This window comes from Balaenoptera musculus, chromosome 1 (genome assembly GCF_009873245.2).
Source record: "Balaenoptera musculus isolate JJ_BM4_2016_0621 chromosome 1, mBalMus1.pri.v3, whole genome shotgun sequence".
NCBI lineage: Eukaryota > Metazoa > Chordata > Mammalia > Artiodactyla > Balaenopteridae > Balaenoptera > Balaenoptera musculus.
In genome coordinates, this window is record NC_045785.1 from 45,599,844 (window position 1) to 45,627,199 (window position 27,356).

Below are 27,356 nucleotides of genomic sequence, written 5' to 3' on the forward strand. Positions count from 1 at the left end.
CTCTCTCCCTCTTATTTCTGGATCATTTCTCTGCTTCCTGGGCTATACACATCATTTGTTTCTTCTTTTCTCTCCCCCCTGTAACTGACGGGGAGGGGTTCTCTGGGGCAGACCTCAACCTCCTTCAAAGGTGGGTGGGCTGGGCCAGCAGAAATGAGGACTCACTGGAACGGGGGACATGTCAAGCCCTACATGTCCCCCACCGTGGCAGAAAGTATCTGGGCATGTTCAGAGCAGGACGGGCTGAGCTTGGCAAAGGGAGCTGGGTCCCCCAGGGCTGTCTTTTCCAGAGAAGGCACAGTCTGTAGACCTATGACTTCTGCTGGCATTTGAATGGAAACATTGGCTACTTTTTTTTTTTTAAATTAATTATTTATTTATTTTTGGCTGTGTTGGGTCTTCGTTTCTGTGCGAGGACTTTCTCTAGTTGTGGCAAGCGGGGGCCACTCTTCATCGCGGTGCGCGGGCCTCTCACTATCGCGGCCTCTCTTGTTGCGGAGCACAGGCTACAGATGCGCAGGCTCAGTAGTTGTGGCTCACGGGCCTAGTTGCTCCGCGGCATGTGGGATCTTCCCAGACCAGGGCTCGAACCTGTGTCCCCTGCATTGGCAGGCAGATTCTCAACCACTGCGCCACCAGGGAAGCCCTGGCTACTTTTAAGAGAAGATGGCTAGAGTTTCTCCTTCTCCTTCCATTATTTTTCCCCCCTTTTCTCTTGTTCTCTATTCTCTCTTCTTCTCCTAGACAATCAGACATGTATCTACATTAGGACCCTGACTGCTGTGGAAGAACACGAGGATCAGGAACCAGGAAGCTGGGTTTAGGCTCTGATTCCAGCCCTCGGTTGATAACTTTGGGCAGGTCATTCACCTTTCTGAGTCTCACTTTCCCAATCAGCCATGCCTCCTCTGCAGAAACGCTGTGATCAGAATGAAAGCAGGCTGCATGTCTAAAAACACTTCATAACTGAAAACAATTATTGGAATTTAAAACAAAACAAGAACAAAAACAGCCTGTACCCAATGCTCCCTTCTCCGTGACCCCCTGCCCTCCTGCAGTTCTCCAGCTCTGGACCTAGAAATCCTCATTGGACGGCGCCTCCCTTCAAACCACCTTAGGGCCAAGGAGTGGGGACCCACCCAGACCAGTAGGCCTGGCCAAAGCCAAGCTGAGTTTGCCAGATGTGCAGCCCAACTGACTTCAGCTGCGTGAAAAAAAAATGCCACTGCTTGATTATGTAAAATCCATCTGGATCCAAAGCAGAAAATCCAAGTGGGAAGGGCCCTCAGAGACCATATGGTCCACCCTGCTTTGTCTACTGCTGAAGAAACTGGGGCCCAGAGATGGGGAGCAACTTGCCCAAGGTCACTCAGCAAGTACATGGACAAGCAGGGGGCTAGAACACGTGTCCTCAGGCTCCAGAACTCCAAGTCCTTCCCCACTCTCCACACCACCACCCCTGGACCCGCCTAGCCTGGTCAGAATGCTGGACCTAGAGCTTGGGGGCTGGTTGGGCTCCACTCCTAGTAACACGAGCAACACAAACTCAGTTCAAACATTTCCTGGGTCCCCAGTGCACACCAGGTGCTGGGGATGCCAAGATTGAGGCGGTCTTTTTGTAAGGAACACAAAGAATTAGAATGTCCTTGCTACGGTCTCCCATGACCCACAGAACCCCACAATATTCCCCAATAGAGAGGTGTGGTTAGGTCAGGTCCCAAACCATCACCCCGTCAGCCCTCAGCTTGCTTCCAAACACATCTCATGCCACAGGACCACGGGCACTGTCCACCTCGGAAACCCCAACACCGAATAAGGAAGAGCAAACAGATGGGACCTAATGTGAAGATGGCCAAACCTTCTGACCCCAAGTGGAGCCTCACAGCCTGACAGTCAGAGACCTGAGGCAGGAAGTCCTCTGTGTTGCTTTCTAAGGGGCCAGGAGTGGGGGTGAAAAGCTGGTCCCTCACACCCACCTTGGAGTCCTCAACTAAATTTAGCACCAACTAGGGTTGGAGTCCTGACCAGAAAACCAGGTTGGCCACCTTGGGGCAGGGTTTGGCCAAAGCTGGATCAGCCAACCCAGGCTGGCTCCTTGGTGCAAAGCCCCTCCTGCAGCAGAGCTGCCTGCCAGGCCGTGACCAAGTAGGGGAAGAAGTGTAATTGTTGGCAGGAGATAAAACCATGATACCATCTCTATTTCCCTTCTAATATCAGAGTGGCCGCCTGCAAGGTGCTCGAGGGTCAGGGCCGGCAATCAATAGCTAATACTCCTGTTGGGAGCCGGCCTGCTCTGGAAATGGGCAGCCACTACCTCCTTCCAGAGAGATATCCTTTCCCCGCAACAGTGACCCAGCCCAAGCAGTTCAGCACCCTGACCAGGAAGGACCTCATCCACCTTCATCTGACTGATGGAGAAATGATGCCCCTTGGGGTGGGAATAGGGGTAGGGGTCCAGCCAAAGTCACCCAGGAAGCAGAGAGGCTGGGACACAGCCCCCTGCTCAATGATCCAGCAAGCTCTTGATGGTTCACCCTAACTGGGGATCAGAGAAGACCTCAAGTCAAGAGGGTGGGTCCAGGAACTTCCCTGGCAGACCAGTGGTTAAGAATCCGCCTTCTAATGCAGGGGATGCAGGTTTGATCCCAGGTCGGGGAACTAAGAACCCACATGCCGCGCGGCAACTAAGCCCGCGCGCCACAACTACTGAGCCTGTGCGCCACAACTAGAGAGCCTGTGCATGCCGCAACCACTGAGCCCACATGCTGTGGAGCCCACGCGCCACAACTAGAGAAGCCCACACCCCACAGCGATGAGCCTGCACGCCGCAACAGAAGATCCTGCATGCTGCAATGAAGATCCCACGTGCTGCAACTGAGACCCGACACAGCCAAATAAATAAATATTTAAAAAAAAAAAAGGGGGGTGGATCCGAAAGTTACCTCTGTTTGATGGTAGCTGGTAGTGGCTAAATAAGGACAGGAATCAGTCTGGGCTTTCTGACCACACACCCCTGAATGTCACATGGGAGGGCCTAAGAAGTATGTCTGGAATTAGGCCTTAACCATGGACAATTGTACCAAAGCAGGAAGTTGGGAGCTGCCCACATATCAGGCAGACCTCTCCTTGCCCCAGACTCAGGCCAAAGAAGACGACGACGGCCTATTTAAAAAAAATACAGCTGGCTGTTGTCCACCTCTCCTGCCACAGTGGCCTGCACTGGGCACCCAGATGCCAGCAAGCAGCCTCAAGAGGGATGCACACAGGTGGAGCCTGGTACCTGGGTGAGCTCTGCCCACTAGGCAGGAAAGCCACATCCGCACTGTGTGAAGGGCAGCCATGGCATCACTGGTGAGGATATGTGAGCCTGGGAAAGAAGTCCCAACCAGAGAGAACACCACGGGAAAGACCACCAGCTGGGTGCAGAACACCCGTCTGCAGTGGCCAGGAAGGCGGCTGCCCCTTGGCATGGATGACCCTCTCAGGCAGTAGCCCCTTGGGTTTCTCCTCTGGGGGAAAGGGAGAAGCCTGTCAGGCTCCTGTCTCTCTTGGGTTCATGGGTTTCCAAGGCTTTGAACGTCTCACTCTCTCTTCGAAGTCTGGCCCCTCTACCCAATGTCTGTGGCCTTACCCCAAGCCTCACCCGAGGCAATGCCTGGTCTGGTCCAACCTGAAGCCTATACACCCATTTCCATCCCTGGGACAAGGTCCCATATGCTAGGAATACATATAGACACATGCATGGCCATCCAGTGCCTTGAGTTTCCATCCCTAAATCCCTCTCACTCCTCTCACCGCCATCTTGGTAGGCGACTTGCTGTTTCTGTTGGGGAACACCCATATTTCACTGATTCTCTTTCTTGGCTGGTAAGCAGCATGTCCTAACCCTCCTCTCCTGGGAGTTAACATCAACCATAATGTGAGACCTTGCAAAGCAGAAGTGTCTTCCAGGTCACCTCCTGTCCTGGGAGGAAGTCATGTTAATATCCCCTAGAGGTGCCTGTCCCATTTTCGCTAAGATACCTCCAGTGCCAGGGAGACCCTGCCTCCTGTGGCCCACGGCTCACGGCGAGATGCACACGGCGCGAAATTCTGGCTGTCACCAAGCCAAAGGCTCCTCAGACTTTGCCTCACTGGTCCCAGTTTTGAATTCATGAGCTACACAGAGAAATCTCTGCCTTCTCTTCTAGACAACAACTCTTTCCATACTCTTATCTGGAAGAGCTAACCTTTCAAAAGGTGTGGGGAACTCAGGCAGATTCTCAAACCCGGCCACAGACAGGTTGGAAAGAATGTCACACTCAAGAGCTTCATCATAAAAGTTCCTTCCAGCCCCAGACGCCGATCTCTCTCTGACGGCCTTTCCCAGTCTCAGTCTGGTTTAAATCCAACGAGTTCCCAGAGGGGACAGCAGAGATGGAGGAGGAGGCAGGGTGAGGGTGAGGCAGGTGCACCCACCCCAGCAAATCAGAAAGCCATCTCCCCACACCCCGCACCCAGACAGCCCAACAAGGTGTCTTTCAGAGAAGACCAGGCTCTCAACCCACATGAGAGCTGCTCCTGCCTTGGCGGGCAGAGCACGGGCACAGATGCTTGTGGGACGCCGTCTGTGATCACACTCGGAAAAAATCAAGTGGTTAACCAGAGGGAAAGGATTCCCAGACCTGCCAGGATGGTGGGTTTTTTGTTTTTTTTAGATTACACCTAAGGTTTGTAGTTTTTGGACAGGCAAAGTAAACAGTGACAACGACAGCAGCAACAAAACAGAAACAAAGAACAGTTTACTTGTTTAAAAAAGAAAAAAAAGCCTTTTGTTAAAAGACAGCTCTGCACGGACTTGGAAGCAGCCCGCCGCAGCCGCGACCAGGGGCGGGCTGTGTCGTGAGTGCGAAGCTGGTGTGAAGAAAACAAACTCCGGCAGAAGTGACACAGCACATGCAGGAGGGTGTCTGCTCTCCGTCTTTCTTTTCTCCCCTCCTCGGTTTTTGGAAGGGGTGGAGAGAGGGATAGGATGGGAAGGGTCTGAACCAGCATAAAGCAACTGTATTTAGACCATGGCAAACTGAGCTACCACTTACTTCTCTCTCTCTCCCTCCCTCCCGCCTGCCCGGGGCCTGGCCTGGAGTGAAAGGAGCAAACGATGGAGGGCCCAGCACGTACCTGAAAGAAACCTGGCGGGATGGGGCCTCCCGGCATCCCATCGTTGGGGGGAATGTTGCCAAGCACGGGGCTCGGGGCGGCGGCTGCGCTCTGTGGGGAAGAGAAGGTGGAAAGTGAGAGGCCGCACCCACATCGAGAGATGGGGAGTTCCCACCCCCACCCCACCCCCATCCACCCACATCCTCCACAGACCGCCCGCCCCCCACCCCCGCCAAACACCACCTTCCCAGGTGTGTCACTCAGTGGGCGAGGGATGAACTCTCTGAGCCTCCATTTCCTCATCTCTAAAATGGGAGGACAATGCCCACCACGTGCACACACGCTGCCGAGCAGCAGTAGCTGTTATTGACCAAGGATACCCTGGCTTCCCCCTCGGCTGCTTTACGAAGCTCCTTCAGGGCAGGCGAGGTGCTTCATAAATGCCTGTGCCCTCTCCAAGAGGCTGGCATGTTGTACAGAGGAGAAGATCAATAAATACGCACGACTTAGTGAATAAACAGACAGCCCAGCTGGGAAACGTCCCCAGAGAGGGTGGGGGCAGACAGGCATGTTTCTGGCACCGTCTGGGTCCTGGGTGCCGTAGATGGGGTAGGCTGCACGATGGGGAGACTGTCGTTACTTTTCCTTTTAAATGCTTGCTATTCTGGCATTTACCTGGTACATCTGCCTCAACAAATGCCTCCCGGGGTGAACAGACGTTGCTCTTCCCAGCCTGGCCTCCTTCCAGACAATCTGTGTCCCACCTGTTCACGTGGCCGGCATGTCTGTGCCTGGCCCTGTGCTCACATGGGAGGGTGAGGCTGATCAGGAAGCCCCAGGCCTGACTGGCCCACCTGGGCCCTGCTCCTCCCCACCGACTCTACACCTCCCAGGGGCTCCTCCTGCAGGAAACCCACCTCCAACCTCGAATGTTCCCACACCCCACCAGGACTGAGCCTCTGAATCACCAATCATCTCCCAGGGGTCTGACTGGTTCTCTGGGACGAGAGCGAGCCCCTTGGGGTCAGGAAACAAAACGAATGCAGCCTGCCATCAACACCTTGAAGGAGTCACTTCTCTTGTCCCTTCCTCAGCCAGAAAACAGGACCCAGAACGCCTAACTTCCAACTTGGGTGGAAGGGAATAAGGGAATGTGTGAATCCCCCAAACACACTGCATGCAGCAAGAAAACAGACAGCCCCGGGAATCAATACATTGGGGTTCAAGCACTGTTGCCTGTACTAGCAAGGGACGATGATGGCAAGCCGCTCAGCCCTTCTGCACTCGTTTCGTGTCACTGTGGTCCTGCCTGCTCATAAGGGTTGGGGAGGATTAAGCAATGGGATGGGCTGTGTTTTGTAAACCAGGAAAGCTGGTAATGTGGAAGCAAAGAGGATTCAGCAGGCCCACAGTGGCTGTTTTAACAGACCCCAGGTGAAAAACAGGGTGGGATGGGGCTGGCTACTCCGGCCCAACCTTTCAAAATGATCCTGCGTACAGAAAAGCAACACTCCCTGTAAAGAGATTCTGCCAACTATCCTGTAATGTGTTACGAACACCCCAGAACACCAGGATCAGGTCTTCCCCTTCCCACCTCCTCAGCTTGGAGGAGAAGCCACACCTACCCAGGCCGAGCCCCTGCCCCAGGACTATCCAGGATGAGGGTCGTCTGGGGGAATATGCCAGGTTATCCATTAGCTGCATTGTTTGTTTGTGGTTGGTGGTTCTGTGAAAATGCAACTTTTCATGATTTACAGCCAACGATTACTCCTCAGCAGCAGAAGCAGAAAAGTTTTTTTTTTTAAATAGGGGGAGGTAAACATCCTCCTATATTTTCTTCAGGTTCTTTCAGAGATCGGTTTTACGTTTAACTCTTTAATCCTTCAGGAACTTATTTTGGTAAAGAATACGGATTTTACTCCTCAGTCAGTTGGCTCAGTACAATTTTTCCCACTCATCTGAAATCAGAGACAAAAATTCCTACACAGGCATGGGTCTGTTTCTGAGCTTTTAAAATTCTGTCCATTCTAACGAACAGAGTTTTACAATGTATTTTATTATCTCCTTCAATTCTTTAGTGGAAGTTTTCTTGTTTATTTTTATTTACTTATCCCCCCAAACTTCCTATTGTTTATAAAAGTCATCTTCCTACCAAAAGAAAAGAGTTCTTATATATATAAAAATTTGGAGGAGAACTCACACCTTTCCCAAACAGAGGCAGGATGTGATCCTCCCAGGATGTGATCTTTCTCCAATTATTCACATCTTTGTTGAAGTCATCAGTCAAGCATGGTGACTGGACCAATGGCAATGATCAGAAAGGCGGGTGAGTGTAGGCGATACATCTGGGAAAACCAAAACCCTCTCTTGCCCTGACTACATGTTTTGTTCGGCAAATGTGGCACTGACTTGTTCTCAGGGTGAGGATGGAGAAGATGGAGCTCCGGACAACAGTGTGAGAAGGATGGAGTGGATGGCCCAACCCTGGGCGGGGTGGATGGCCGGGGCCATCTGGCATGATGCTCAGAAACGAGCAGGGTGTTTTCATACCACCTCTCCCTGAACCCCCAGGCGGCCTTCTGAGGCAGACATAAGAACCCCGACTTTACAGAGAAGAAAACAAATATCTATATGGAGAGCAGGCTGAAGGCGGCCTTTTTCTACGTGTCCTCCTGAGAGTCCACATCTACTCTTCCTCAGCCTTCAGCTCAGAAACTATGCTTTGTTTTTAAAGAAAGATCTGGAAAGCTTCAGCAACTCAGTTCTTTAAATTAGCATTTATCGTTTAATATAAAACACTTGCCTATTATAAAACATAGCAAAGTAAAAAGAAAATTAGTCACTGTATTTTGTTAAATAATGTCATAAGCACTTGTCCCCCTCTCGTTAAATGGCCAAAGAAAACGTGATTTTTCAATGAGCCTAATATCATTATTCAACCAATTTAATTAACAGGGCATTGCATTCATGTTTGCTAACTTAGTAGGTACAAAATCTTCTCTCTTTGATCTCTTTGGTATTTTGACTTAATCTTTTGCATCACTAACCTTTTGAAACGGTTTACACTGGCCATTTAGTAAAACAAATGGCAAATCATTCATGTCCTTTGCTATTTAGTTATTTGACTTTTTTCCTTAGTGATATATAAGAGCTCTTTATATATTAAGGATATAACATATGGATATCTTAACAATTTTTTAAAAACCTCTTAAATGAAAACTTGAACCTGGGCTCATGACTTACTAGGCTCCCTCACGCCAAGATCTCATTTTCCTACGAAATCAGGAGTGAGCCCGTGGTCCTCTGAATGTCAGGGCTGGAATAACCATGGTTCTAGTAAATGGATAGTATAATTCATTGACATCTGGGTGGAGAATGGACTTTTGCCATCCTCCAATGAAAGGAAGCTCATGTTAATGGTGACTCAAGTGTCAGGAAGCTGAGGAGATAACTTATCCTTATCCTCTAAAGGCTCTTCCAGCTGTAAAATTAAGTAGCTCTGCAGTGCTTAACCCTGTGTCCTAGAGTATGACAATCATTGCTATTCTCTGATTTTGAAGTGAACATGTGCTCCTAATGGAAAACTTTCAAAAGAGCAGAAAAGGACAAAGAACAGAATGAAAGCAGCAACCAGTGTCATAGGGTGACAAAAGGGTTAAGAAATAATTCTTGCACATAAAACCCAATCCAAGGGCCCCCCCTCCACATCCATCAACATGACACTGCCCTCACCCCACTCCTCAACAGCAGGGGCTGTTTTACCCATCTCTAAGACCCAGCACAATGTGAGGCATACAGCAGGTGTTCAATAAATGATTACAACTTTTTATTAGTCAAAGACCGGCTCAAACCTGGCCATCTGAAGCCAGGCTTTTCCGGATTGCTAGGAATTGGCCTCTCCCTGCGGTTTCCAACTTGGAGTTAGAACTCCATTAAAGCACTCAGCAAAGCGTCTCATGTGAGTTTTCTCTAAAAACACAAAACCCAAACCCAAACCCCGTGACATTCACTGAGGCCTACACATCGGGGCTGCGGTAGGTGCCCAGGATGGAACTCCCCACTGGAGCAGGGGAGGAAGGAGTCAGAAGCCAGAGACCACCTGCATGGGCTCGGGTCCTGGCTGGGAGCCCGTGGGCAAGTCCCTTCTCTCTCTGGGCCTCAGTCTTTCCACGTGTCGGATGGTGGAATTAGAGAAGGTGACCTCTAGGGCTCTTCTTCCAAGGTGCTCTCCCCAGCCCAGTCCATACACCCAGGGTGGGCAGGGACTGGAAACTGCAGCTCCTGCATGAACAGGAAGACCCTGAATTTCAACTCTTCTCCGTTCATTATAGAACACTCAGAGGTCAAAACTTAAAAACCGCCTAGAAACCTATTGTTACCGAAGCCTGCAGATAACAGCTGATGACACTTGGGCTCTCCCCTGCACCAACCGCACCCCCTAGCAGCCCCCCTCACCAATCTTTACCCATATATGCATACGTGCATACATGGACTAAAAAAAGCAGAATCAAATAGGGCACGCAGTTTGGTAACTCAGGCATTTTTTAAAAACTAACTAAAATTCTTTTCTAAATAGAAAACAGGCCTTGCACTGAGCGGTGTGGCCCACTCCAGCCAGCTGCCTCCTCCAAGCCTCCGGGATACTGTCCACTTGGAAAGCCTGAGGTGCCTTCAGACATCTGCCTGAAGCTGTGAAAATTCTCCTCCCTGTAAAGTATTTTATTTTTGTTCACAGCCAGGGAGACTTCCAAGGAGGGCTCATCCTACAACTTTCTCCCTAAAGAGTAGGGTTTCTTTATGATTCCAGGGCGGTTACACAGCCACCGGGGCTTAGGGGTTCCCTGCAGCCCCTCAGCCTTGTTTGTGTGCTCCAGACACACGTCAGCTGGTTTCACACATGCCACTCCACCTACAGGCCTCCCCTGCCATCCAAATATGGTTGTCAATAGTGAGGGGAGATCCAGACACCTCCCCTGGAGGTGTGCGCCAGCCAGAATAAGCACATTCTCCCCCCACCCACCCTTCCCCCCCGTAGAGATGCAGGGCTCAAACCTGGGGCCTCGGGATCTGAGCTACTGGGAGGAGGCTTGAAAGCTGTGCTAGGGAATCTGGACTTGCTGCTCTAGGCAACGGGGAAGAGTTCCCAGCAGAAGAGGCCCAGGACTTCTGAGAATCCCACCTGACCCCATCTTACCCCGTGCCAGGCATCCCAATGCACCACTGACAACCCACCCACCACCACCAGAGTACCCAAGGCTCCACAAATGAATGGAATTGGCAAGTCCTGGTTGTGGTGCTGGGCCTTTTCCTCATTCCGTAGCAAGGAGTCCCCTGCGGCTCAAGGAACAACAGGGTCAGTCCAGAGGGACCAAGTGACAAGCTCCCAGGAGCCTCCCACCTCAGATCTTGTAGTATCTTGTGGTAGGTGACAAACATTCATGCTTCCTTCAAGAAGGGGAGACCTGGGGGATGTTCCCTACAAGATATTACCTTCCAGCCTTACCCTGAGACCCCCAGTTAGCCTCACTCACAAACTAGCATGGGAATCCCCCCACCCGTTTTTATTCTCTTTTTAAAGTAGTTCTATGCACATGAAACTCCTGGAAAACTGAATAAAAACATGCTCAGAGTGAACAGCGGGACTCCTGCCAGGTCGGCCAACCCCTCCTGACTGGTTTACAAGGCTGCAAAATGGAACTTTGTTCTGCAAATCCCCTCCCTCCTCGCCCCACCCCAATACTCAGGCATGTAGCAGCACGGGGCCCACATGTGAAACCACCAAGTGTAGCCTTCCTTGACTGAAACTCAACACAGGCCACGTGGCCAAGCACTCAGGACACCAGAGGCACGTGGTGTGTGGTGTGTGGCTGTGTGCTCGCAGCTGGGCAGTGGAGGACTCTCGGGGGGCGGGGGCACTCCTGCACTGAGAAATGAGGCCCTTTGAGGGATGCTCGTGTCCCGGGGAAGGAGGGATGCTTACACACGTGTCATCAAGACAGAGCCTTCAGCATTCTCTGCAAAATATTGGAGTGACCTGGGGCCCTCTGGGCCAAGTTTCCTAGAGGGAATTTTAGCAGTATCAACTGACTGAAGATGTAGCTGAGGGAATGGAGGGAATCTCATCACCCAGACGGAAAGGCCAAGACGGACAGAAGCAAGGTCAAAAGGGGAAGGTAAGGAAGAGGTCTCTTGGTTTTGTGTGCAGACCACAGAAGGGAATGTGTGAGAAAACACAGAGCTGTTGCTACGTGAAGAGACAGAACCAGCTGGCATTAAAAATAGGTTCGGATGACACACGGGAGTGAGCGACACAGGGTCCCTGCCTCCAAATAGCCAGGGGGTCGTCACGTGCACGAAGGAATGGGCGTCTCTCCCGTTGCCGCGGGATGGCCCTGGGTCCAGAGGTAGATGCTCCGAGCCACAGAAAGCACAGGAAGCAGTGGGCCACGCCACCTTGGGGTGGCTCAGCGGGGACAGGGCACAAGCGCACTCCAGGTCAGAGTACCTGGGTTTCATCTCTACTCGGCCACAACAGAGCCATGGGGACTGCCTCAGCCTCCCCTCTGAAAAGGGGAGAGCCACACTACCCAGCACCGCCTGGCGTTTTCTGGGGATTATTAGGAGAGGAAAGAGCCCTGGACAGAGGATCCTGGGATCAGGGTTCCAGCTCAGGCTGCAAACCACCTGCTGTGTGACTAGGGCTAGCCTTCCTGCGAGCCCCGCCCCCGGGGCCTCTGCTCAGCTCCAAGCGAGGCGGCTGAGGTCCTGCTGCTACAGTGAACCAAGTGGGCATCACACTGAGCTCTCAGCCAAGCAACCTGAGAAAGGGTGACAAAAGCCCCAGCTCGCACAGCCAGGCCATCAGGCCCAAGTGAGGGCTGTCCTGACACCAGAGCTTCTTCCCCAAAGTCCCCATCTCACTTCTGTCTCCCCTGGGCAGAGAGGATGGATGCAGGAACGCAGAGAGGGCAGAGAAGCAAACGCCTTTTTATCCTGATCCCAGAGACCAGGAGAGAAGGAGGGGGGTACAATTTACTCCTCAACATCCCTGGGAAGGTGTCACTGCTGTTTACCGGTAAGAAAACAGGCCCAGAGAAGTGCATTATCCTAAGTGTTCTAACTTTAGTCTCTCTGTCCCTCCACCCCCAATTTCAGCCTGAGAAACCCAAATAAGGCACCCCCCCTCACTCTGCCACCAACCCCTGCAGTTCTCAAGGAGAGTTCTGTGTGCTTTTTGATGCTTATGAAAAGAAACGACAGACATCATTACAAACATAAGGTAAGCACAAGGCATTCTCTACATCTGAGATCATCCACATGTTTTTCTCTTCCCAAAGTAGACTGGCCTTCTAACTCTGCTCCTTCCGGCAAGTATTTCACTGAGCTGGCCTCCACTAAGGGTGTGTGTGTGTGTATGTGTGCACGCGTGTGTGTAGGAATGCAAGATCTCGGTGAAGAGTCTGTTGGATCTAATAGGCAAATTACCCTGGGAAGAGAAGGAGAAACAAAGGAGGTGGGGAGTTTAAAAAGGTTACGAGTGCTTTATACATGTCCATGCGTTCAGCAGACACTGGCTCCTGGGCTGCCAGGGATGCACTGTGCCTGCCGGGGTGGGAGATGACAGAGGCTCGGCTCTGCCCTTAAGGTCTAAGGGATGAAATGAGTCTCCGCGAGAGAACTGAGGGACGTGGGAAGGTGCTCCGGGCGGGCGCCGCGAGGCGGGGATTAGGGGGATCAGGGAGGCTTTATGGAAGAGGTGGCACTCAAGCCAGGGCCTTAAAGGATGGCAAGCCTCGGAGATGCAGGAGGTGATAGAGAGGTGAGAGATTACTGCTGTCATCTTAGCCCTCCCCTGGAACCAGGCCTTCTGACAGCTTCTCCTTCAGAGCATAAATCCCACCAGGCCTCTGCCCTCCCCAGAGCTCCACTCCATCTCATTGACGGGGTGGGCGTGGGGCTTACCCACTTCCCCTCCCCCAGAGGGAGGCTCTTCAGAAGAAGGGGGGCCAGCTGCCCACCCAGCTCGCCAGCTAACCTTGGTGCAGCTCATCCCCACTCTCCCAACAACCCGGCAGGGACTACAGATGAGAAAACAGAGGCTCAGGGACTTGTCCAAGGTCACTCAGCTCGGACCAGGCAGAACTGGAAGTCAAGCCCAGACCTTTTAGCCGTGTTCCGGCTTCTCTGGTCTGTTTTGAAACTGACGCTTAAAGATGCTGCCCAAAGGGGTGGGGGGAGAGGTCCAGGCTCTAGGCCCAGCCCCTCCATTCTCCAGCAGCCGGGGTACACGGGCACCTCACTTTACCTTTCTGAGCCCTTCATCATCATCTATTAAGGGGGGGGGGTCTCTACCCTGGGCAGGGGTGTGGGGAACCTGAATATGACTCCTCAGATAAGGGGCTCAAACTCCTGAGCCAGCGACACAGCACCAGGTGGAAGACAGGCACGTTTGCTTTTTACGATTCCATGAACATGGGGCAGGCCAGAGCATGGAAAGGGTCAGGGCCATCAGAGGACAACGTCCTCGGCTCGACAGAACCCAGTCTTCTGAGGAGCGACCTCTCTCTACTTTTTTAAAAAATGAAACAAAGGCACCCCAGTGGGAACATTTCCAAGAGGAAGAGGAGCTGGCTTCTCTGTGCTGAGAAGATCATGGCCACCATCCCACCAGGCCCTCCCCATCCATCCCAGGAAGCACTCAGCTTCTTCTTGGAATTGGATCAGAGGGCATCGCTTGTGTGAGAGGTGGAGCCCCGTGTAATTAATACCTGGTTATGCTGCGGATGCCAGCCAGAGTGCCCTCCCCCGTGTGCAAACACCTCCCCAGCTGGGCCGCGTGGCAGAGGGCGCGGGTCCTAGGCGTATACACGTGAGACAAGGGAGATTAAGGGCTATAGGTCCCCCCTGCAAATGAACAGTGAGGAGTGGATCAACAGCACGCTGTTTGTACAACGCTGATTTTCTTCTTAAAGAGAGATGAGCTTCAGGTCCTGGTTTACACCATTAGCAAAACACACACACACACACACACACACACACACACTTCCCACTGTCTTAAAGGAGCCTCTTACAACTGCAAACATGTCATAGTAGGCCAGTGACAGCTCCTTAACAAGAACACTGGCAGTTGCTTCTGCAAAGTGGAAAATTCCCTGGCATGGGCCTGCACACATGCTCAGTTCCAATGACAACTTAATCCTGCCAGGACTGAGGTGTGCAGAGAACAAAAAAACCACCCACTTCAGAAACTTTCTTTTTTTAAGTTTAAGAGAAATCGTTAAAGGTATGGCCCCTGGAACACCTTTCAAGAATGGGGACCCACACTTTGCTCAGCAGGCACCAGATTCAGCGGGGACAGGGTCACCCTCCCTCGGCTCAGCCTCTGTCCTGACAGGACAAGGTGCACAGTCTGAAAAGTTCACCCGGGTCCCCTGACCTCAAAGTGGGGAAGTTTACACTTGGCTGGGGAGGGGTGTGTAAACGAAGGAGCCGGGAATCCTTGGGCTCTCTTGACGGGCCAGGAAGGTCTGTAGGCGCACGGGCTCAGCGCTGAGCAGATGCCGCCTAAGCCTTTAAAGCGAGCACTAATTGCGCTAATTTAGCTAACAGTCTCTGTTTCGTCCCCCATGCCGGTCAAACAGGGTCCTTTGGTACTGCTGGAGAGATGCAAGCTGTTGGCCTTACTGTTATTTTGTCAGCCACTGAACGACTCATTGGAGTCATTAATTGATTTATTACTGCTGCCTGCTCAGAGGGTTTAGCAAATAAGGAATGATGTAGGTCAAAACACAAAGGAAACTGGACCAAACAATGCCACGAGAAGCTGGGCACTTAGAGTCTGCCGCTGTCCACTTGGGCAGCCCTCCATGCCCAGCTGTCACATGGGGGACAGGCTCTCCTGACTGCAATCCGGGTGCCAGCCTGCCTCCAGCTCAGGTGTCAGTGCTGCCCAAGAGGCAGAAGGTGGAGAAGCTCATCTGGAGGGCTCCTGGGCATCTGCCAGGCGAGGTCACCAGCAACTGGGTTGCAACAGCTGGGCCTGTGGCTCGGCCCTCCAGGACAGGGGGAAGCCAGGGAGAGGGCCCAGCCAGGGCTCTACTCCTCCGGAGATGGCGTGCTCCGGCCACACCTTCCCTCTCTCCCTGTACTGCCCACAGGAGTGACAGGACAGCAACAGCTGACAGTAACACGCAACTCCTAATGCCTGGCCCTTTTGTACTTATCTCTGATCCCCTCAAAGTCCCAGGGGGCAGGTGGCATTATCATCCCTATGTTACAGAAAAGAAAACAAGCTCAGAGAGCTGATCTGCCCATGGTTCCACAGCAGGCCAGGAAGTTAGCAGTCCTGGGATCTGAACCCAGGTCTACCTGACTTCAAACCCCACATTGCTTCCCCTCTATCAAATTCTTTAGCTCACACAAAACGGCACTACAGTTCGGCCTCAATGATAACGCCCCAAAAACTAGCTAGGTGAATGAGAACAGGGCAACCCCCGCCCCCTTCTCGGAGCCCCAGGTACCTCATTTATAAAACGACAGGGTTAAGGTGGGTGAGCCCTGAGGCTACACGAGGAATGAGATGACAGAACTCAGTCCCTTCTACTCCCCACCCACTGCCCTGGCCCCCTGCGATGCTGACGGGTTGGCTGTGCCATCAACACACGCCTAGCGCTCCCTTCCTTCTGTGAAGGCTCCTGCCTTCCCTATGGTTTCCCCTGCTGCCCTACCTGCCCTTCAAACCTAAATGCAGCAGGTACAGGAAGTCTTCCCAGGACAAGGCCAGGCACCCAGTAGGTGCACAATGAAGGTTTGCTGCACTGGATGAGACCGGAGAAAAGTACCAGTGTCCCGCCCTGCTCCCAGTCCCCGGGGCTCTGAACAAACACAGGGAGTGGTGTTGAGACGAGGGAGCCAGGACGGGGATTTACAGAACTGTTAACACCCCCAACAAGAGGATTCACGAGGTCACAGATCCTGGACACGTCTGTGTGTGCACGTGTCTCTCTCTGTCTCTGAGGCAGGAACGGTAATAGCTCTGGAACTCAGTGTCCCTAAGGAACCAAACACAGCCAGTCTGACTGACTCAAATTCTGTGATTTACAGGTATCAGCCCCTCAAAGACAATTCATACCCCACGCTGCCTGGTGGCATTCTAGAACAGAGCCTACCCTGGCAAGCTTGCAGGAGGCCCACTAAGGGTGGTGGACTGTTTAATTTGCTCCAAAAGTGATGCAGAGGGGCTAAAGAGGTAGGTCCTGCATGAACTAAGACGCACGCTACTTCAGTCCTCGACACAGGCCGGCTGGCAGAGCGGGTTTCTGCGGCCTGTTGAGGCCTGGCCAGAGCGCTGCAGGGCAAGGCGGGGCTGCCCTTCGGAGGTCATCACAAAGAGGTCCACAGATATTTGTTGAGTGTCTACCAGGCACACAAGGCAGGGCTTTCTTGTTAGCGTCCCCCCAAAATGGGGCCAGAGCGTGCAAGGGCACACTCAGCCTTTTGGATCCTAGTGAGAACACTGATAAGGGGGTAGGGCCAGGAGCCCAGCCTGGAAGGACCAGAGATGACCTGACCAGTCAAAGGCTTCAGAGGGGCCAGGGGACTTTATCTACTGCGACTTCTGACCCAAACTTGGCTTCTCAAACATACACGAGATTTCCCACAGTGGTCCACACCCAACTCCCCCCCATCAATCCATACGGTATTGAAAGCACAAAGGAAGGTCTTTATACAGAGACCTTCATCAGGGTCCAACAAATTAGATCCTTTAAGCCCCATTAGAAAAAGAATAACCTATTACTATTCACATATATTTAGTACTCTCTAGCTTACAAGGCCTTTCTTTCACCCAAAGTCACTTGATGAATATGCTCAACCACCCCACCGCACAGGCCGGCCCCTCTCTCTGGAACACTCTCCTGCACTCTCTCCCCCTGGGCGATATACCTCTTCATCCTTTATGTGTTCCTCATCACTGCACGTGTCACATCTGACTGTTAATTCCTTATTAAATTAGCCAACTGTCTTTGCAGGGACGGGGGCCGGAATGGTGTGCACAGCATAGAGAAGGTGCTGGCTCAGTAAATATTTTTTGGATGAATCAAGTTCTTGCAGAAATCCTGCTTATCAAGAATAGTCGCCATGTCCACAAGGTCAAACTGCAAGACTAGCTAACTCAGTCAGCAACTAACTTACCATTTGGCTACATCCATACAATTACCTTCTCCCCTCCAAACGATCACACACACACACACGCGCACACACACACACACACGTGCGCGCACCCCACCATCCCCACACACATCTTAGAACAGGCCGTTTCCTCTGCCTGTAAAACCCAAGCTTTGGGTGTTCAGAAAACCTGGGCGCAGGTGCTGCCCAGCCTTTCTGGCAAATGACTTGGGCGGCCACTTCTCCTAGAGTCAGGTCAGTAAAATGAGATCATCATTATACCTCCCCTCCCAAGACAGCTGTGGAGACAGCTTAGGTTAACATCTGGGCAAAGCATCTGTAGTTCCAAGAAGGACAAAAGCAATGCGAGGGAGTGGGGTGGCCTCTAGGAGCTAAACTGCCGTTGTCTATCATTCCCACTTAGGAAGGAAGCCAAGCCTGGGCCCAGCGGGCTGGGTGCAGCTGAGGGGACCGCATGGTCTTCATGAGTTGCTGAGATCTAGCCACCTCTCCCAGCCCTCTGGGTCAAGCCTCCCTTCCATCTCCAAAGCAGAGCCTGCTATTTATTCTCAGACAGGTTGGATGCTCCGGTTCTCAGCCTCCCTGAAGGCAGATGTCTGCTCCGCTGGCCCAGGGAGCCACTTTTTCCACAGGCTTCTTAGAGGGGCCAGAGAACTGGCCTACTACCTCAGGGCTTGGAGACAGGCAGAGGTGGGAGGGGCCCCTCCTGGGCCTGGGCGGAAGGTGAGGAAGACATCAAGGCAGACTTCTCACCCTGAGATGCCTTTCTCTGTGTCCTAGAAAATGCACCCCACAGACAGAGGAATCCTCTGCCAATGTGAGGACTTTCCTTCGCAGCTGGACCCTCCAAGCCACAGGTTTGAAAAAGACATGGTTCTTGGAATCAGAGACAAGCCACAGAGCAAGCCCTGAGCTCACTCAGTAGGAATGAGTCTTCCTCCTCCTCCTCCTCCTCCTCTTCCTCCCCCTCCTCCTCCTCTTCCTCCCCCACCTCCTCCTCCTCCTTGATTCAATCCCTCACTTGACCGGGCAGAGAAAAGAGAAGGGTAAGAGGCAGAGAGAAGGGGGGGAGGGTGGGCAAAGACCAGGCTCTCTAAGCCTACAGGGACCTCTGGCTGCACCCCTGTTCTGTGCTTACCATGTCCTGAGAATGGCTCCAGCTCCTCACCAATCAAGTCTCAGCGCCGCCCGGCCCCCCACCCCCGCAGGAGGACACTGTTTGTGCTACTTTTACTTTCTCTGCTCAACAAGCTCCTCCACCACCTTCCCTTTATCTGCCTACAGAACTCCTAGTCACCTACCCATACCCAGCTCAAATGTCCCTGCTTCCCAGCCCAGAGCAAGCATGAAAGTCCCTGAGTAGGTTCGTGAGCTAGAACTCCATGTTAGAAGATACCTGCTTCCACCTGCAACTGTCTCAACAAGGCATCCAATGGAACATTCAATACCAATGAACTCCTAACCAAGGGCTGCCATGGTAAAGTGAACAGAGCACTGGACCCAGGGGAGGAGCTTCAGCTCCCCAGCTCCCTGGCTAATTCAGAGGCAGACACTTCACTTCTGTCTTGAGATGCTCTCCCCCAATACAAGACAATACCTCTACTGGGGTTGGCATGAGTTAATGCAAACAAGGAGATAATGGAAGGGCTATGATCTCATCTCAGCCTCTCTCTTCCTCCCATTCCAACCTCCCTCTTTTCTTGTTCCCCAAGCTTCAGCCATGAGAAGCACATGCTGGTCCCCAGCCTTTGCACATGCCATCCCTCCACCCAAAATGCCCACCTCCCTGCTGGTGTCTGCCATTCCAATCCATCCATCCCTCATGCTGCCCTGGGTACCGGGCAGGATGATTTTTTCTTCTTCCAAGTCCACGTGAAACTCTGTGACTCCTCCAACACTATCTACTTGGCCTTATTACATGGACAAAGGCTATCTCCCTGAAGGACTACTGGTTCCAAAAAGTAGAATCCAAATATTTATTATGTCTAATAATCAATAACCACTGAATGACTTGGGGCTGTGAGAGAGTTTCTGGACAAGGCTAGGTCTGGCTCTTCTGGGAAATTTCTTCTTGTTTTTCTCCTTTATAAAGATGCAACTTTAAAGAACAGAACATACTCTCATAAACCCAAATGTCAAAAGGGACAAAGAGGGGCCTTATCTTCCAAAAGTTTCCATGTTTCTCTTCTCAAGCAATCACTGGAGAAGAGAAACACGGAAACCTTGGAAAAGGGTTGAATATGAATCTTAGCTCTGTTCCTAGCTTGAAAGGTGTTAAGTCACATAGACATGGCAGGACCATCCTTAAAGGATGATAACCAAGCTTTCCACTCTGCTGCAAATCTGGTCTAAAAGAGTCTGGTTTTCTTCTACTTTTGTCTAATTGCGTTTGAGGCTGTGGTCTGTCTGGTCTTCTCCACTGAAGACAGGAGTTTTTAATCAGATTTGGGTAATCCACAGGCCTTCAGAAAATGTGAATCTAGAACCTTAGAACAGGAAGAAGTCCCCCAGCCCCTCTGCTAATAGACACAGCCTCGGGCCCACGGACCTGGGTGGAGGGCAGGAAAGGTCTAAGACCTGGGTCTCCTAAGACGTCATGCCTTGGCAGTCTTATCTAGAAAATGGGAATAATACACCCTGCTTCACAGAGTTTGTGAAAGTAAAGCTTCTGCTTCCCCGGAACAGTGCCAGGCCTACATCCATCAGGTGCTCAATAATTACTTTGTTGAATGGACACTCCTTCTAAACCCTCCTCTCCACTTTTTCTCCACCGAGGATGGCCCATGCCCTGTAGGGACCAGGTGGGAACTGCTTACTTGTAGAGCCTCTCAGTGCTCCCATCTCTGCCCCCCCAAGCTTGCTGGTTCTGCTTCCCAGGAACAGAAGTAACCCACCACACTACGTAGGCGCCAAAGGAGGCTGGTCTCACTTAATCCTCCCAATAGCCTGCTCCTTTGTTTCCTATCCGACCTATCTTGCCGATGAAGACCACAACGGGTTACGTGTCTTTACAAGGTCACGCTTCTTCCTGGCTGGGTCCAGTCATCACACACCTACATACCATACTCCCTCCAGTGGGAACCAGAAGGAAGACTTCAGTCATGGAAAGGAAAGACTTTAACCCTACAATCAGGCCCTCCAGTGCTGGCACCAGTGTGAGGCAGGTTTCTTCAACCTTAACGTGCCCATCTGTGAAATGGGAAGTCACCACTCCCTGCCTGGCCTACCTGACACAGGAGTGTGAAGAAACAAACAGGAAACTGGGTGTGAATGGAAGGGCAACTGCATCCCCTGCCCCCAGACAATCCAAGGGGCTGGAAAGGAAGGGAGGACACTATAGTGACAAAGGCTTGTGGCTAGGAGTCACTGGCTGGTTGCCCCCATGAGTCCCTTCCCCTCACCTATAAAACAACCGGGGTGGATTCGACTCCTGGTTCCCAAACCTGGCTGCATATCAAAATCACCTTGGGGGGAAACTTCCCTGGCGGTCCAGTGGTTAAGACCCCCGTGCTTCCATGGCAAGGGGTGCGGGTTCGATCCCTGGTCAGGGAACTAAGATCCCACATGCCATGTGGCGCAGCCAAAAAAAAATCACCTGGGGACTCTCAACAACGCAGCCGCTGCTCTCCCGAGGCGGTAGGGATCCAGCTTTGGGGAGCTCCTGGATCAGATGTCCCAGAAGATCCCTCCTGGGTCCGGCCTCCGCCCTGACCAGCCCCCGGTCTGGGGGTGCCTAGCCAGATGGGCAGCCTCTTCTGCCCCTCACCCTCCCCAGCTAGGCTCCCAGGAGGCCTGCAGGAAGCCTCTGGATGCAGGTCGGGGCTTAGACAGCCGCCCAAACAGGTACGGGCCCAGATTTAATTGGCCTCTCGGTTAAGCTTTCTAATCTCATTAAAGCTGCCTCCATCATGCAGACCATGGCTCTGAATTTAATAACAGAAGAGCACTGCCCCGCCCCACTGTAAGCTGATCAGGTCTGGGGAGGTCTGAGAGGACCACTCTGGACCCAAGGCCCCCGGCTGCAGTCGGACCCCTCTGGGCCCTACCATGCCATGCTGCCATGCCGATGGCACACACTCAGACTGAAAGAAGAAGGGCACACTGCAAAGGGGGCAGGAGGGAAGGAAGTGGGAGAAAGCGCTTAGAGCAGGGGTGCAGGGCCAGACCTGCCTACCCCACCCTGGAGAGCCGGCGCTGTCTCCACGACTCGCAATAAATACAAACCACCAAGTAATTGTCTTCATCTTATCAGGGCGCAATAACGTCAGGAGACAGCAGCCCTTCTGGGCAGAGTGCAGGCCTCACAGCTGCCATCCCCCATTCGTTCTGCAGCTCTCGACCCCGACTTCATTCACAATGGGAGGGAGAGAGCAGAGGCCTGGGGTTTGGGGTCCACATGGCTCCTCTGGCAGAGAAGCCTTGTCCTGCCCCCCACCCTTACCCCACCCATCCCATCCCCCTGAGAGGAGGTACACACAGCCCTTCCCCGACAAGTATGTGAGGAGGGCTGAGCAAGGAGCCAGCTCTTGGACATCGGCTCCAAAAACACCACGGTCAACGTGTGCAAACATCCCTGTGCAAATACACATCGCCCACTTCTCGCTCATCTCGCGCTATCTAAATATATCCCGAGGAAGTAACTTGGCAGTGATGAGAAATTCTGCAGTGGCTCCAAAGTAGCAACAACAAAACACACACACACACACACACACACACACGCGTACTCTGCTCTGTTCTGGGTGCCATGCTGGGTCAAGGACAGGCGTGGAGACACACACACACAGGCGATAACCGCCCAGAGTGTGTTGGGGGCTCAGTCTTAGTGGTCAGTTATTATTAATGTTTAACAGGGAAGACGAGATCTTAGAAGGGAAGGGACTCCGTGCAGGTTCCAAGCTGGATGAGCACAGATGCCCTGTCCAAGGGAGATGCCTGGGGGCACACCCAACCGAGTACACACACACCCATCCCTACCCCCTCTGGAACTCGCTTTAAGACACTGGCATTTCCCACTCCACTTGCCAAGAACGGAGCCACCCTGCCCTGCATGATCCTCCAACCCCTGGAAACAAAGGCAGCAGTCATGGGGGTAGGCTAGCACACTGCAGGCACTGGTCCCATGCCTTCCCCCACCCCTGCCATCTTCACCAAAGGGGAAATGGAGGCCCACAGTAAGAGACAGACACGCCCAGGACCAGGCCAGGGCGCTCCTTATTCCACCACACTTTTGCTCTTTGGATAATCTAGATAGAGGTGGCTTTTAATTTTTTTTCAGTGCCTTCAGCAAATCTAGGCTGTTTACAATCACCCCTAAGCCCACCATCTTGGGCACAAGGGCATCAAATTATTAAGAAAATGTGCGAGAGTTGGGGGGTGTGGGCAATCCTCCCAATTCTCAATAGGCCAGTTCTCAATAGGCCGGGCTGACTCCCAGCTTCCACACAATACCCCAGGCCACGTCTTCCCCACCCTTCAACTGGACTCGCTCCTCAAGGCCGGATCAGTGCACCAGCCTCCTTGCTGGTGGATCTGCCCCAGTCGTCCCCTTATCCCTCCTCCTTTCCCCAAGCAAACCTAACCAGGCCACTAACAGGCAGGCTCACAACGCCAGAGGACCCTGCTCCAAGCTTTGCGCTGCCCAGCTGGGCCCTTCACAGCTCCGGCTCCGCCCCCCCAAGCCTTCCTTCCTGAACGTGGCAAGTCTTTTCAACCTTCCAAGCGTTTATACAGACTATTCCCTTACCCTGGAATGCTCTCATCTCACTCTTCCCTTTCAGTCATCATCTTCTGCTTCTTTTTTTCTCTTGGGGACCCACACAAAATGCCACCGCGCCCAGGAAGCCCTCTGGGTCGAGCCAGGAGAGACTTCTCTTGGGACATGCAGTGACGGGGCCCCGTGCAGCACCATCATCATCTGCTTACATCCGTCTTTCTCACTAGACCATCAGATTCCAGAAGGCAGATGGCCTCTTAGGCATCTCCATACCCAGCTAAGGGTCCGGCACACCAAAGGCATTTCCAGGCCAACACAACTTCCAAAAGAAACTTGAAGTCTCAGAACCAACACCAGAGACATGGTTTACTCCAATTCCAGCTTTTTAAAGTCAGGAGAAGGAAGGCCCGAGGAGGATAGGGGAGCGTCGACATCACACCACTGGTTAGCAGCGCTGGACTGGTGGCTGGCCAGGGTCTTCATCGACTCCTCCAGGTCGGCCAAAAGCTCCTACAGCAAGACCCAACTCAGGAGATGGCTACCAGGATGAAACATCCAAGAAAGAGGGGCATCAGACAGGTCGAGAGGCAGCACGGGAAGAGCTGGCTCAGGGGCTCTGGAGCCTAGCAGCAGGGAACGCACCGGGCAGCCTGGAAGCCCCAAGCGGAGACACTGGCCCAAGTGTCCTGAGCAGGGGCTTAACCAAAACAGGAGGAAGGACTGAGGACAGGACCTGGCACGTGAAGCACTCAAGAAACATGTGCTGCTGTACCATTAATGGCACGAACGACCAATTACATACCAACGCAACACAGGATACCACGCAGGCCTGCACCCAGCTCTGAGATCCCAGAGAAAGTAGGATTATTTCTGCTGGGGTGTGGGGCAGTCTGGGGCGGTGACATCTGATCAGACACCATCTGTTATTTTTCTCTAATTGCTCTACATGTGTAAAATTTTGATTCTAAGCTAGAATCGTGGACTCCAAGAGGCCGAGACCACGGCTGCTTCCCCTGCCTTCCCCAGTCCCTCTCTCCAAAACACCCATTCCACAGCAGGGCTCCTAGCAGAGACTGAGGGACCCCGACAAGAGGGACGGCCCTTCTATTTCAAAGAGGAGGTAAAACCAGCGCTGGTTCCCCACAAGCCTGCTTTACCTGCAAAAGCTTCCTGAGCCCAACGAGAAACCCAGCAGCGTCCACGGGCACTACCAACACCCCCATGTGCCCTGTGTCCCCGGAGTGGCATGAAGACATGGGCACTCCTAGGCTCTACCGAACACTTCTCTGGTCTGCCAGGTGGCGCTGGGTATCTTACACACTGACCTACATCCCCCCCTGAACAAGCCTGCATGATAGGAATCACAATTCCCACTTGACAGACTGGGAAGACAGGCTCAGACAAAGGTCCCTTGACGAGGTCAGTGGCAGGCCCACACGGAGTCTCTTACCACATCACACAGCCCATAGGACCCATTCTCTGCCAACAGCTGCCTGCAACAGAAGCCTCACCAGGATCGCCTGGTATGAATTAGAGCCCACTCAGACACCCCACTTGCAAGAACACCAGATCAACTTTGCTTTCCCAGCACCAACTAACCTGAGGGGCACCCCGTACCAGGTGGGGTCATTCACACAGACCATACCATACCCCAGTTTCGACAGCCGCTCCCACCTTCTCACTTTCCCGAGGCCTCACTCCCACCCGCCCCCAGCCACATCCCAGTTTCCAAAGAAGCCCCAAAGAACACAAACTCCAATTATTCCCTTTCTTGTTTGAATAATGTCCACTTCACAATTCTCCCTTCCATGCCAGGACTCTCGCAGCTCTGAGCGGGCGCTCAGGCCAGGGAGAGAGAACAAACGGGAGGGGGATGAAAAACACACACAACAGTAAGCTCCAACCCAAACAGAACTAATCCATTCAGAGCCAAAGGAGGCCAAGCAGATGGGAAGCCGGCATCCCCCAGCCGCCGTCACCCCGGGTTTCCAGGGCCTTCACCACAGTGTTGTAATTATAAAGGGTGACCCAGCCACATGCTCCCGGGGCCGTCCCCGGCTCCCAGGCACCCATAGGCAACGCCTTCATCTGGTTTGGGTTTAGAGCCCTTTCCGAGCCTCCCCCAAATCATACATGCAAGGCAGCGGCAAAACACCCCAGCCTTAGGACACTTCCACTGGAAGCAAGGAGGCACCGACTTTGTGCTTTTCACTCTGGATTCTGCGACTCTTAGGACTCTGGGCAGGAGGCGCAAAACCCCCCCAGGAGCCCCCCACCCCCATTCTTCTAGCCTGGTGCCCCCGACCCTTCCCACGTGCGTGATGACATCTTCCCGTGCATGTGTCCGTGTGTCTATTTTCCCCTCCAGCCGGTACGCATGAGGGCACCTCCAGTGCATAGTACGGGGCAAGGCTCTGCAAAATGTATTCAGATCTTCTAAACGAATACAGATCAAAACTCTGATTAAATATAATATGGACATTTTTACTCCTTTAAATCTGTTCCCTTCTCTAAACCGTAAGCATCCTGAGGGTAGAAATCTGTCTCATTCATCATGATCTTCCCAACACCTGGCACTTCGTGGATGCTCCATATTTACTTGTTAATAAGCAAAGGAGGACAGTGCACCACTTGGAGCACATTCAAGATCAACCAGTGGAGGGATACCCACTAAATCAGAGGATGTTAGGGCTGAATGGGGCTTAAATATCCCCGTGTTACCCTGCTTGTTTGTAAAAGGAGGGAGAGTGACTTGTCTGCAGCCACAGACCAAATCAGCGTGGTAGATGCAGGACTCGAACCTGGGCCCTGATGCCCAGCCCTCCCTGGCTGGGGAGACAAAAGCCACGAAGACAGCGCAGGCTGCTCAGAAGGAGCAGGTAATCTGGCAGGGCAGACGAGACAGACACGTGAAACAATTAGTGAACAAGATAACTGCCAGCCTCACAGTATTATACCCTGATATAATAAAGTACATGCTGTACAACAGAATTAGAGACAAGAGGGAGGCACACCGCACTAATTACACAGGACAAAGAGTTAGCAAACAGGAGCTGCAGGGGCGCCAGTGTTGTCACAGAGGGCTCTGGAGGCCAAGGAACAGAAGGTAAGCTTGGGGTGGTGGCGCCACCAGGAAGCCTCTCCTGATTACCAACTCCCTCCTCTATGCTCCTGCTAGCTCCTGTCCTGAGTGGGCCCATCTCTCTGCCCCTCATGGCCCCTGTGTAGGCAGTTCGATATCGACCACCTTGATGGTCAGCCCAGGGGCCAGGGGGTAGGTCCTGGCACCAAGCCAGCCCCTGGTAGTCACTCAAGGGGTCATTGTTTCAACATAAACAATCACCAATACTATGTGCTGGGCGCTGTGCTGAGCCCGTGCATGCACCGTCTCATTCAGTTCTTCCGACAACCCCATGAGGTGAGGGTGCATGCTTTTGCAGACAACCAGCTCAGAGACGGGACGTCATCCTCCAAGGCCACAATGCTAATAAACGGCAGAGTCAAGAGACAACATAAAACCAGCCCACCACTCTACAAACCTCGTGCTCTTAACTCCCCACACCCACAGGCCTATCGTGGAAGCCCCAGTCCCAAGGGCCTACTGAGTACTTGAAACGTGGGCAGTTCAAACTGAGATGTGTAAAATATGGACCAGATCCCAAAGACTTGGTATGAGAAGAAAGTATGTAAAATAAGTCCAATAATTTTTATACTGATCACTTCTTAAAATGACGATATTTTGGACATGTTTGCTTATGACTAAATATATTCTTAAAATTAATTTCATCTGTTTCTTTTTACCTTTTTTATGTGCCTACCAGAACATTTAAGACGACATCTGTGGCTCCCGTTCTATTTCTATTGGACAGCACTGACTCCAAGATGTTTGCTGAATGAATGACGATGTAGACAAGAGAAAAGGAGAAAGAAGAAGACAGGGCAGGGGGAAGCTTGGGGTGGGGGCAGGGGGACCCTGAGCCTGTGCAGGATGCCTGGGCAGGGGTGAGATCTGAATACAACTGGGGGAGGGCGTGCTGGGGTATGTGGGAGCCGAATGACAGAAGGCATGGGAAGTGGGCAGGACTCTGACCTGGGCCTTCTGCTAAGAAGAACAGGCAGCCAAGCTGTTTACCGTGAGGAGCTGGGAGCTGGGAACAATGACTCCATGTGACTCCGGGGGCCTAGAACCAGTCACCCACCTAGCTGCCTTCCAGAAAACAGCAGCAATGCCTCAACTTCCTGAGCTAAAGAGCTCTAGAGCGGGTCTCCCCTGAGGACCAAGAAACACACATTCCAACTGAGCACCAGACATGTG

The 27,356-nt window shown here is 52.6% G+C and overlaps 1 protein-coding gene across 11 annotated transcripts in view; it reads right to left on the reverse strand.

The window, feature by feature from the left end:
- Positions 1-27,356, reverse strand: part of SSBP3 (single stranded DNA binding protein 3) — a 163,893-nt gene that overhangs the window by 44,928 nt on the left and 91,609 nt on the right. For all 11 annotated transcript variants that reach the window (XM_036841949.1, XM_036841894.1, XM_036841903.1 and 8 more), the window contains exon 5: positions 5,161-5,250. In XM_036841949.1, the coding sequence (XP_036697844.1) occupies positions 5,161-5,250 (90 nt within the window). The remainder of the gene's footprint in view (positions 1-5,160; positions 5,251-27,356) is intronic.